The 12,917-nt window shown below is 33.4% G+C and overlaps 1 protein-coding gene across 1 annotated transcript in view; it reads right to left on the bottom strand.

Moving 5' to 3' along the window:
- Positions 1-10,132, bottom strand: part of LOC136980838 (cubilin-like) — a 292,841-nt gene extending 282,709 nt beyond the window's left edge. The window contains 3 exon segments of the mRNA XM_067277042.1: positions 5,327-5,374; positions 7,105-7,234; positions 9,954-10,132. Coding sequence (XP_067133143.1) covers positions 5,327-5,374; positions 7,105-7,234; positions 9,954-10,060 — 285 coding nt within the window. The 5' untranslated portion in view covers positions 10,061-10,132.
- Positions 10,133-12,917: the final 2,785 nt, after the last annotated feature.

Raw genomic sequence — 12,917 nt, 5'->3', positions numbered from 1 at the left:
AAGAAAATCCATGACTGACACTTAAATAGGCGTAAAACTTGAAGGTAATGAACAATGTATTCAACGGCCAACCGTAGTGATCATGATCCTCTATGATGATTCCACATGCAGTGTGATACTGTCTTTCAAGGATGACAAATTTGCAATATGTCCTCGATAAACCATACTATAAAAAGGTCCCATACATAAAAATCACACGAATACAAAGCACCAAGAGTGACATAGTGGCGAATTTTGGAGTCACAAGAATTCGATTTCGTTTTATCTTTGTGCCTTCTTGACGCCGGTGCATCGACAATGTTTATTTCGGAGTGTAAAAATATCATCAATACAGGAAATTGTGGGTTTAATTATAATTTTCGTTAACTGCGTTAATCTCCGATCCTCACATTTTTATTCAGGTATACTCGTCTATAAACCTGGAAAATTTGTCCAAACATTTCTAAAATACTCTATATACGCGTATGTATATATATATGTGTGTGTGTATATATATAAATATAAGTTTAAATGAATATATTGCTTAATTTCTCAATATATAAGAAATGATATGTGAAAGCAATTAGGCTTTCACTCGGTATGCGATAAACCTGACCACAGAAGAAAGAACTAATTAACTGAACTTTTGACCGAAACTAGAACAATTTTTTATCATTTAAGTTCATTTCATATTCGACAAACAAGAACAATGTTTGTCCAAAGTAACACACTTTTAATCTGAAAAAAATAAATTGCTGAAAGACGAGCATATCCTGGGTTAACTTATTCCAGTAATTGCTTTTTAAACAAAACAAAATTGTTTAGTCACAGTGGGAATGTTGGATTGATTTGTTCCATAAATTTTTTATTTTCGAAATTAAATTACAAACAGGCTTCACACACGAAATATATTTGAAATCTTCCTTGTCTTTTTGGTACAGCTTTCATAATTCCATACATTGTCTGTGAAACAAAACCAGACTAGGTTTGCCTGAAAGTATATGACCAGGCCAATCTGAATTCGTTCGTCCACTAAACACTCAATTCTCATAAATATTTTCAGAAACTAATAGTTAAATAATGTTTATTTTGACTCCTGAAGTATTCTTCTTCTTCTTTAATGCTGCCGAATGGCGTTTGCGACTTCATATTGATATAGTTCTTTGTCTTGTACTGTGTGTAGAATTTGTTCTGTTGTCATGTGAAGCCAGGTGTTAATGTTGTCTAGCCAGGCCATTTTCGGTCTGCCTGGACGTTTCTTGCCTTTAATCCTGCCCTCCAGGATGAGTGGTAGTAGATGGTATTTTTGGTGGTTCCTAGTGATGTGGCCTAGATATTTGCATTTCCTGCTGATGATGGTTCTGATCAGGTCCCGGTCCGTGTGCATGTTCTGCAGGATCTGTGCGTTGGTTATTTTGGCCGTCCACGGGATTTTCAGCATTCTTCGGTAGAGCCACATTTCGAAGGCCTGTAGCTTTTTTGTAGTGGCTGATGTTAGAGTCCATGTTTCTACACCATAGAGCAGGATTGGCCAGATGTAGCATTTCAATGTGCGTAATTTGAGCATGATGTTCAAGCTTCTGTCGGTAAGGAGTGTTTTCCATTTGGTGAATGCGTGCCTGGCTTGTTCGATTTTGCTCTTGATTTCGGCCACGTGGTTCAGCTGGTCATCAATGAGTACTCCAAAATACTTGAAGCGGTGTACTTGCTCCAACTTTTCGTTTTTTAATTTGATTTTGATTTCGCTTGGAGTCCTGCTGACCTTCATCATCTTTGTTTTCTTTTTGTTGATTCGTAGCCCCCATGCTTGGCTTTCTGTGTCCACTTCATTCAAGATGGTCTGTAAATCTTGTTCGGAATCCGCTATTAGTGGTGTCGTCGGCATATCTTAAGTTATTGATGTATTGTCCGTTAACTTTTATGCCGATGTTCTTGTCGGCCAGTGTTTGGTCAAAAATCATTTCCGAATAGATGTTGAAAAGAATGGGAGATAATGGGCAGCCTTGCCGGACGCCTTTTTGTATTGGTATTGGGTCTGTCAGGTCGTTGTCATAGCGGAGCCGGGCTGTTTGATTCCAGTAGAGAGTTGCGATAAAGTTGATATCGTTGTTTTCGAGCCCAAGTTTTCTCAGTTGGTCAATTAGGAGGTCGTGGTCTACTGAGTCGAGGGCTTTCTCATAGTCAATAAAACATATGTATACTTCTTTTTGGTGTTCATAGCACCTCTGTAGCAATATTTGTAAGCAGAAAATTGCCTCTCTGGTGCCTAGTCCCCTGCAGAAGCTGTGTGTTTCATAGCGGAGCCGGGCTGTTTGATTCCAGTAGAGAGTTGCGATAAAGTTGATATCGTTGTTTTCGAGCCCAAGTTTTCTCAGTTGGTCAATTAGGAGGTCGTGGTCTACTGAGTCGAGGGCTTTCTCATAGTCAATAAAACATATGTATACTTCTTTTTGGTGTTCATAGCACCTCTGTAGCAATATTTGTAAGCAGAAAATTGCCTCTCTGGTGCCTAGTCCCCTGCAGAAGCCAAACTGTGTGTTTCTTAGTGCGTTTTCGCATTTGCATCGTATTCTTTGCTGAATCACCTTGAAGGAAGACTTTTAGCACCTGGCTCATTAGACTGATCAGCCTGTAGTCTTCGCATTTTCGGCTGGTAGCCTTTTTTGGTAGGGCCACAAAGATTGATTGAAGCCAGTCGGATGGTACAACGTTGTTGTTGTAGATTTGATTGAACCATTTCGTTAGTTGCTGGATGTTGTTGTAGTTTAGTTGCTTCAGCAGTTCCACGTGAATCTGGTCAGGTCCACAGGCCTTGCCTGGCTTTGCTCTTCGGATGGCATGTTCCACTTCAGACGTTAGTATATGGAGATTGTCTTCCTGCACTTGTTGAGTTTCTGCTGGTTTTCTGTTGGTGCCGAACAGATTGCATATGTAGTTCTTCCAGGTGTCGAGTTTGGCTCGTTTGCTTAATATAAGTTGATTGTTGTCCATATATAAGCTTGGGATAGGAGCCAATTTGTAGATGCTTCCAGCTTCTTTGAGCTTCTTGTGCAAGTTAAAGTTATCATTTTTCTTGATTAGGTCTTCGATTTCTGCACACTGCTCTTCCATCCATTTTTCCTTCGCCTTTCGGATTTCTTGTTTGATCTTTTGTTGTATTTCTTTGTATTTTTCCTGGTTGTTGTTGCTTTTGAATGTTCTCCGCTCATCCATTAGATCTAGAATGTGCTGGGTCATCCACCGTTGTTTCTTTTTCGGTGCCTGATGTCCTAGCAGAGTTTCTGCTGTTTCATTGATGCACTGTTTAAGTGAACGCCAGAATGCTTGCACGTCTGTTGTTGCTGCTTCGATCGATTGGATTGTAGTGTTGAGATGAAGCTGTAATCGTTGCCTGATGGTGTTGTTCTTCAGCTTTTCCAGATCGATTCTTTTTGTTGTGCTTGTGCGTTTTGCTGATCGTAGTTTAAGGCGTAGTGTTGCTGTTACTGGGTTATGGTCTAATGATATATCAGCTCCAGGGTATGTTTTTGCCTTAAGGACACTTGATTTATATCTAGTGTTGATTAAGATGTAGTCAATTTGGTTCCTGACGATATTGTTGTCAGAGTCTTGTGGCGAGGTCCAGGTGTATAGCCGTCGATGTGGTAGTTTGAACCAAGTGTTGGCAATGCTACATTTTGCTTCTTGGAAAAACTGGATTAGTCTGTCGCCCCGTTCATTCCGTGTCCCCAAGCCATGTTCTCCGACTATGTTTTGTAGCTTTCCTTGATCGACTTTGGCATTAAAGTCACCAAGGATGACTGTAATGTCGTGCTTCTTTAACGGCTTTAAAGTGTTGCTTAGCTGGTCATAGAACAATTCAATTTCTTGATCGTCTTTGTCCGCTGTTGGTGCATAGACCTGGAGCAAGTTCAGGTTGATCTTATTGCCTGCTAACTGTAGTAATGCGATTCGTTCCGATATTGGGGTGAAACTGGTGACTTTGTTGGCCAGTTGTTTGTGGACAACGAAAGCGACACCGTATGTCTGCTTGGTGTTCTCTTCTCCTCCGGAACAGAAGACGTGGTGGTCGTTTGATGTGAACTTTGTTCCAGGCCATTTGGTTTCACTTAGACCGAGTATGTTGATGTTGATGCGCTCCATTTCTTGTAAAACGTTGGCTAGTTTTCCTGTTTGTAGTAGGCTTCTGACGTTCCATGTAGCTATTTTTAGAGAATTCTTCGACGCAAGCTCGAAGATTCTTAGCACCCCTGTCCCATTTAAGGGACGCCGAGACTCAGGGTCGTGGTTTATTTTGCTTGCTATTATGAAGTTTTCAAGGGAAGAATAATCCAAGTAGTTTCCCGTTGCTTTCTTGGATCACAATTTAGTTGAAAAGGTCGTGTGTGGACCTTTTGAAACGGGTTTCGTCTGACGTCTCCACTGAAATCTTTCCGCTATGGGTGACCCTTCTGGGAGTGTATAGCTCCCGGTGGCATAGCTTTCAGTTTCCCAGACGTACGCAAACTCTCTCGCCACGTTAAGGCACCGTCTCTCGAGAGAGCCTGAAGTATTAATGAACCCAAATTACGTAATGGCAGTCCATACTTCACATTTGGAGCTTTCATGTCGGATTTTCGGCTTAATGAAAACTGTTTCTTTATTGCAAAATCCCACTTTTTATGAGTGATTTGCTGGTAGCCTTTTTTGCACCAAGTCTAGCAGACTTGGTGCAAAAAGTTTGCATGTAATTTACTAGCGCCCATTAAATGAAGCGCCATTAGAAGGCTTGTAGGATAATAGAAAGTTCATACAACGCATTAATTTTTACTAAAATATCATTATAAGAACACATTAATCTAAATTGGCCAGGTTTTATCTCGATCGCCTTATATTCTTTTTATGCTTAATATTTTAAACTTTCAACTATTACTATTTGTGGTTTTTTTTCAAATAAAACACTGTAATTATAAATAAATAAAATTGTTTTCAACTAAAATTATTTATTTCCTTTTCTTTTTTTTCGAAGACACAATGTAGTGACGTAAACTTAAACACTGGGCGAATTCTCAGATTCGTACCCTTGGACTATTACATCCGTCTAAACTACCGAATGAGGTACGGACCAGCTTTTAATGGTATACAAGCTCTCACCACCAGGATTTAGAAGTTGGCTGAAGAGGGGCATCGGCCCGAAACGCGTTATGTAATAAAAAGCGTTCCAACCGAATAAAAAGGATGAAAAATTCGCCCAGTGTTTAAGTTTACGTCACTACATTGTGTCTTCGAAAGAAAAGAAAAGAAAAGAAAATACAAAACACGGTTTCCTCAAGATAGAACTAAAATTATTTAACTGAAACATAATTACCAGATTTGTATTTCCTAATTGCTGCAAACTTGATAACGACGTTTTAGCCTGCGGAAAAAATAATTTTATTTATATAAAACTCTTTAATAAGTAAAATATTCTAAATAACAAATTAAATATACAAATCAACTATCGTTCATACTTTATATAAACATCATCTACTAGTACATTTAATTAACCCCAAATAAAAATTCGGGGGTTTTTCGTATGTATGAATGTTAGTGTGGGGGAGACGATTTTGTTCACTCTGTTTGAAGCTTAATAACTCCTGTGCCTTTTGTCAAAAATTTCTGAAATTTTGCAGGAAGGTTTGGGTTTTAGGACGATTGAGGCTATTAAATTTTGGTGATTAAAGGTCGAGGGAGTGAAGAGATAAAGGGGTCGTGTGTCACATCTCCAGTAGGGTAGGACTTAATGAGGATTTAACTCGTAGTAATGTTCAAAATTAACCACTCAGTCGGTTTGACGAAAAAGACAAATTTTATATTTACAGTAAATGTACAAAATAATCCAAATTAGAGTTACAATTAATTACGCACAAACACTAGTCTAAACAACAACCGACTATTCCCGTACACGTTCGTCGAAAGAAACTCCTTACGACCTCCACAAACAGACTTGTAATTAACACCACCTCCGAGTCAGGAACAAGCTCGTACTAAAACACTGGAGTTACTTTCCCCAGATTTCCGTGGCGTCCAACGAGAGAGTTAGTTAGCACTTCGATAACGACGATCCTAATCCGATACGAACTCAGCCGATCCCGATACGAACTCACGATACCAGCTCACGATACGAACTCCCGTTCCCGCCGAAACTACGGCTTAAATAGTCCCAACGTTCAAATCGTCCGCCAATGAAATTTGAATTCTTCCACGACAGCCGCCAACGGTCATTTCCCGCCGGCCAATCGTCCGTCTGTCGTCGATTTGAAACACAACGGATCTTCTAACGGTCGTTTCTAACGGCCGATCCTAACGGCTTTTCCGTTATGAAAGTTCGTTATAATAAACCACGGCAGAAATCGCTCGCCTAGCGATTCCAAACCCTACACTCGTTATTAGCATTTACAATTTTTTATAAAACCCATTCCTACCCTCAAAATTTAGTTATTTTGCCATTATATAACAGTTAGAAATCTAAAAAGTTTTTAAATAAAATATCATAACAGTTCAGGCCATCAAATGTTGCCGGAAAAGTTAAGCAACTCGCTGCTGAATTTTTTAAAAATTGTAATAAATTTTAAGAAATTATAACTATTTGCAAAGTTCAAATATTAAAATGTCATGAAAATATCACTTAATTTTTTTTTATATTAAACGATAGCTTTCATTTTTTCCCTATTTTTACATGGTTATAACTTTAAAGACAATTTTTTTATATTTTTGTGCCATGCCAAAATCGTTTTATTTTATTAATGTATACATTAATGACATTTATCTTAATATTGAATAAACTAAAATCCCATACTAGAAATCAGTAAAAATTTGATTTTATAGTCATCTTAATATGCAATTTAAATATTCTTATTGTTTTATTTAAATTTTTTAATTATTAAAATTTATTTTTTTAATTACATTAATTATCGAATTAGCATTTTATAATTGATTTTAAAAGAATTTAGAGGATAAATATGCTGAATTTATAAAGTTATCTTAATTAAAATTTGTACTAAATTTATATATTTGAATGCGTATAAATTAACAATTATATTCATCTCATATTTTTGCATAATTTAAATAAATTAATAAATATGAAATAAATAACTAAAGACTTACTTGTTGAACAATATTTATCAAGTCATCATTATTAACAAAAATCTTCCCTCCTTGTGATGATGAGAAAGTAATGTTATGATTTTCTGCGGTTTTAAACGTAAGATGTCCATTTTTTATTATTAAGCGTGGTCTGAAAATGCAAATATATTCTTTAATACATGCGTAACATTTGAAATTATTAATTAATATATTTATGAAAATTATAAGTTTATTGCTATTTGTATAGAATAACTATAATTATTTTACTATTACAATATTAAATTTTACAATAATAGAGTTCTTTTAAGCAAGAGAATGATAAAACTTTGTATCTGTAAAATTAGATTTAGTTAAACTAATTTAAATGTTTAATTAATTAAATTGTAGTAAATTAATTAAACTTAGAATAAATGGTTTTCAACCTGTTTTTCGCGACACCCCGGAGTTTCTCCACAAGTATCTAAAGATGTCGATATCCAATAATTTATTTAAACAAGGAGACTATTCTAAGGCATAGTCATCCCTTTTATCACATTATTAACGTACAAAGTCAGCCAATGAGCGTGTCTGTATCGGAAAATGTTAAAACTACTTCATAAGAATAATAAGTAAAACGAGCAATTATTTATTGTGACATCGTTACAATGCCGGGCTGCAATTTTTAATAATTTTTTAAATTTAAAATATATGCTCTCCACCTTAAATTAGTAGTGTCTTGCCCCTGTAAATCATACTTTTCCTGTTAGCAACAAAGTTGTGCCGTCACCTATCTAACTCTTTACAGGAGAAAATTTTTAAATTGAAATAACCGGAAATCCGTACTGCATCGGACTTCCGGTTATTTCAATTCAAAAATTATATCCAAGCGGAAATAAACATCATTTTCTTTTTATCTTAATTATTTAAGTATGATTCTGCAATTCAAAATTGTTTAAAAGCATCAAAAAGTTTGAACATTTCATTTTTATCCTGAAAATATTTATGTAATATTCCAAGTTATTAGTGAATTTATTATAGTGGCTCGTAATAACTGTATGGGGCCCAGGCTAATTTAAATTAGGGGTCCCAGGTACAGCGTTGCCTGCAGGAATTCTTCTTGCAGTTTTTAAGTCATTCTCAATATAGTGACGGTCATGGTAAAACTAATCATATTCGCTTCATTGTTGACAACGAGTATAAAATAATAATGCAGACTGAATACATAAAAATATAATAGGACATAATCGAACCTAGTTTCTGTACTTTAACCTGTGAGTGTATACATGACATTCTTTTGGAACCACATCTTCAGGCCGTGTTATTTATATTCCTTGTACCCACGCCATTTTGCATCTGTCTCGTCTGATGGCGTCAAAACTAAGAGCTTACAGTTGAAGTATTTGCGGACTAGACGTTTTCATCATATCCCACACAAAATAAGAACTTAACACCTTTATAACCTAATACTGGCAGCGCAGCAATTATCGGAGTGACTGGGGTGACCAAGTCACATAAATCGGTCCCCGTAACCCGACAGAAAGAATTATGACAAAAGTAAAGTGCTGTTTTTAATAACTTAGTATTGTTAATACACCACGTAATGGAAATGCCTCCCGGAAGGTCTTTTATGGGAAACTGGCCCCTATTTATTTGTTACTAAAGTGAAGAAAGCTCGAAAAACTCCACGGGGCCAGCCCGTTGGCCAGGCACGAACCCACGACCAATTAGCAGTGTTCAGTGGTTTTATCCAGTCGGCTACTGGCGGACCTCCACAATGGCAAGTCACCTGGCTCTCAAGGATAAGCTACACTGTTGCTGCAACTAATATAAAATTTATTTATATAATATTTAGAATAGCCTAATACCGTTTCGATATTTGTACAATACGTTATATCAATGCGTTATTAGATTATATATGGATATAGCGATTTAAAAGCTACATATACAAATTCATATTTAATTATTTATAAAATTCGCTCAACAATTTAACCGGATTCGTTTCCTAATCAAGTCCATTAGTGATTGAATGGATAAACCACTGACCGTTGGTCGTGGGTTCGCACCTGGCCTGATTTATGTAGAATATTCCGGGATTTCTTCATGTGTTTAACATCTAAACAGGTGCCAATTTCTTATAGAAAGTCCTCCAAAACATCCCCTCGTAAACAAACAACAATAATTAAATTAATAAATTAATTAATTAAGCAAATCTTTAACTAAAATACGATAATGGCCATAGTATCGATTTCTATCATATCGATTTCTTACAAATGAGCGGATTATTTCCTTTAAAAAATATAATATATATTATAAAAATAAAAATTATAATAATTTAAAACTTAATTTAATTTTAATAAATATAAATAAATGGTTTTTCCTAATTGTTTATTCTTTTCTATTATTTGTTATTAGATGTCATTACCTTTATTTATTTTATTTATTTTTTTGATGTTAATGTAATTTTATAAGTCAAATTTAATTTTTATTAATTTAATAATCAAACTGAATTTCAATTTTAAGTTCAATTTAATTCCAATATAAACATTTAATTTAAAAAATTTGCAAATTTTAACATAAGATAGTGGTAAAATTTGTTTAATATCGGTTAGAGAAGAAATGCTAACTTTGGCAAGACAAATTTGCTAAATAAGACCATAAATGTTTGTAATTTATTTAATGTAGATTTAATTCTAACATAATTCAATATTTACAACACAAACGACAATTCTCTTCTAATGATAAATACTGATTTCATATAAATGCTTCTAACTCTTGCTAATGTAAAAACTTCAACGAATTGTCATTTATTTAACAATTTCTTTAGCCTTTTTTTTATATAAAAATAACTTATAAAAATGATAAACTTTAATAGAAAGTAAAGTTTTACTTACTGAGAAGCATACGGATCATCAAAATTGCTATATACAGATGATACACTTAATGTAATTAAATAAATTATTAAAATATTTCCACATTTTTGTTTCCATTTGATAATCATGACAGTTCAATGAATGATAATCACACCATATAGAAACTATTGCTCGACTAAAACAATTCTTATTCTCTTTATCACTTTATAACATCTGTACCAGGTACTACGTAATCAGTTTAACGCCCCTTTTTACTCGTATATAGAATGTGGCTGACAGTACGTGCCAACACAACTGCTTGAAATGATATTTGATATTATACATATTTAACGTAATATTTCACATCTCTATATAAAATTTTTACAAATATATAAACCAATTACTCTTAATTATCTTAGCATACACGTGTACTATCTTTAGGAACGATCCAAGAGAATTTTTTTTAAATTTATATACTAAAATGAGCAATATACGGAAGTTTTATTGTTGCAATTTTTAATCGTATTTTAATTTTAAAAAATCACGTGAATTCCGGTCTAGATCGGAAGTTCGAACGCAGTTAATCGATGTCTCCAGCCCTAACCTTTCCATATCCGGTCTCGATTGTCACCGTTTTCGAGATTAACGAAGGACAAGCGGACGGACAGACGGACGGGCAACATTGGGAACGTATAGGTCTGCAATCTGAAAATTGTAGCCCAAAAATCTACAAATATATAATAATTCATTATCAGAATTTGACTAAATAATTAAAAAAAAAATTAAATAAATATAACTCGAAAATATTATTTAATTCATTAGTTAATTATATAAATTCAATAATCTATTTTCTATATTATAAATTATTATGAAATGATTTTATGATTTTATTTTAAAATTTGTAAAAATTACATCATAAAAATCACTTCATGTATATTTATACTGTATTAAGTAGTGTTATTTATTGTTTTTAGTGCTTAATAAAACAAGAAATCTAGTTATAATTATATAATATAATATTTATATAAAATATATTTAGTAAATTACTAAGCAGAGAATAAAAATGTAGAACAGAATGCGGACCACAGATGTTTCTTTTGAGATTCAACGAGGGGTGGATAGTAGAGTGCCAGGAGACGATAGAACTTATAGAATTTCTAACTTAACTATATGAATGAGTGTAGTTAAGTGATACAGGCTAATAGATAGGCACTGAACTTTTACGTAATACGAGTTTATGTAATATTATCAGGAATAAAACGGAGAATTATATGAATTATCGGCACCTTTTAGACAACGTTAAACATTATACCGATTCAGAGTGAATTTATAAAAAACTAAAATTTAGGGCTTAACGCTATGAGGGTACTCGTTTCATCTTTAAAAACAATATGTATTATTAGTGGTGTGTTATAGCTTCGTTGGGATCCAGGCAAATTTGAATTTTTGGAGGCCATGTAGACATTTTTCTTCGGGGAAATCTTTTGGTCCCAGACAATTTCTTTTTTTTTTTTTTTTTTTTTTTTTTTTTTTTTTTTTGCCCATAGGATAACGCCCCGTCGTGTATTATCTATTAATTTTCGGTTATAATGTATAGAATTGATGTAGGCCTAATAAGGTAACAAAACACGTGGCCATCTGCCAAATAGGAATGTGCCCGGGATGATTTTCTATAGAAAACTTGTTTCTACACGAAGAAAATCCAGCAAAACTCCGTATTCAGCCCATTGGTGAGGCGTGGAACCATGACAAACCACGATGTTTTTATCAACTCGGCTACTGGTGGGCATTATACATGCAACATTTCTTTACTACCTAATGAGAAGTATGTTAAAACATAATTTTGGTCCTGTCCTGTTATTATTTCGTGGAAGAGGAGGATTTTCGTGGATATACTGTATTAAGACAATGAATAAGGTTAAATCCAGTTCTAGTACCGATATTCAAATATAAGCTATAAAAAGACTACAAAATAAAACTGAAAAATAAATGTTTTGTAAGAATTATATAAAATACTACTTTATTTTATGATTATTCAAAATTCATACAAATAACTTCACTACTTAGAATTAATGTACCAATTTCTTATAAAATTAATATAAATTAGACAAAATTTTAATGAAATTATGTCTTAGTAAAATTGACAGTTTTAATTACGCACTTGACAAATTTTTAATCTGAAAAATTAAAAAAAATGGATGCTTGACAGTATGCATAATTAATTAAATTTAAATAGAAAAAAATATATGTCATATTTAGAGTTGGTCTCACAACTGACGTCATTGTATTATTTGTTACACAGTGATAAAAAAATGAATCTGTAAATAAAATAATCTAAATACAGATTCCTATTATATAGAAAAAATAAAAATATGACGTCAGATTTGAGTTGATATATCTTCTGAGATTTTATAGACACGATTTGAACATTTTCAGTTGATATTTGTGAACTTTGTAGCTGCGTGCGAGACTTGTGTAGTACTAGAATTATCAATCATAACTAAAATATGGTTCAATATAAGAAACAATTTCGATTTGTTTTGACAGAAAGACATCATACTTATTTTATATTACTGTACTTTAATATTGAAAACAGAACTGAAGTTTCATATAGTAGTGTTTCAGATTGTGTTACGTACTGTCAAATAGGATCGCATGGAGACAGTTGTGTGGTTTATTTCAAATATTTTTGAATATTTAACTTTTAATACGTTATTATATATTTTAATCTTGTATTATAAAAATGAGTTTTATTTATTAATAAATATAGACAACTGCTATAATTTTATGAACCTTCGTGTTAAATTTTACTATACTTTTATATATTTCTGTATTCTGTAGATTTCTTAATAATTTAAACAATACTATAAAGATAATATATTTTATAAACATTATAAATTTCATTATAAATAGGAAAAAATATTGCATAACTATTTAGTAGTGTGATATACGCATTGATTGTAAGTGTAACTCGCAACTTAAACAGGTAACTGAAAGCTAATTCAT

The sequence above is a fragment of the Centruroides vittatus genome, unplaced genomic scaffold (assembly GCF_030686945.1).
Source record: "Centruroides vittatus isolate TY-2023 unplaced genomic scaffold, ASM3068694v2 contig_726, whole genome shotgun sequence".
In the NCBI taxonomy this organism is placed as follows: domain Eukaryota; kingdom Metazoa; phylum Arthropoda; class Arachnida; order Scorpiones; family Buthidae; genus Centruroides; species Centruroides vittatus.
This window is presented reverse-complemented; position numbering and strand designations above follow the sequence as displayed.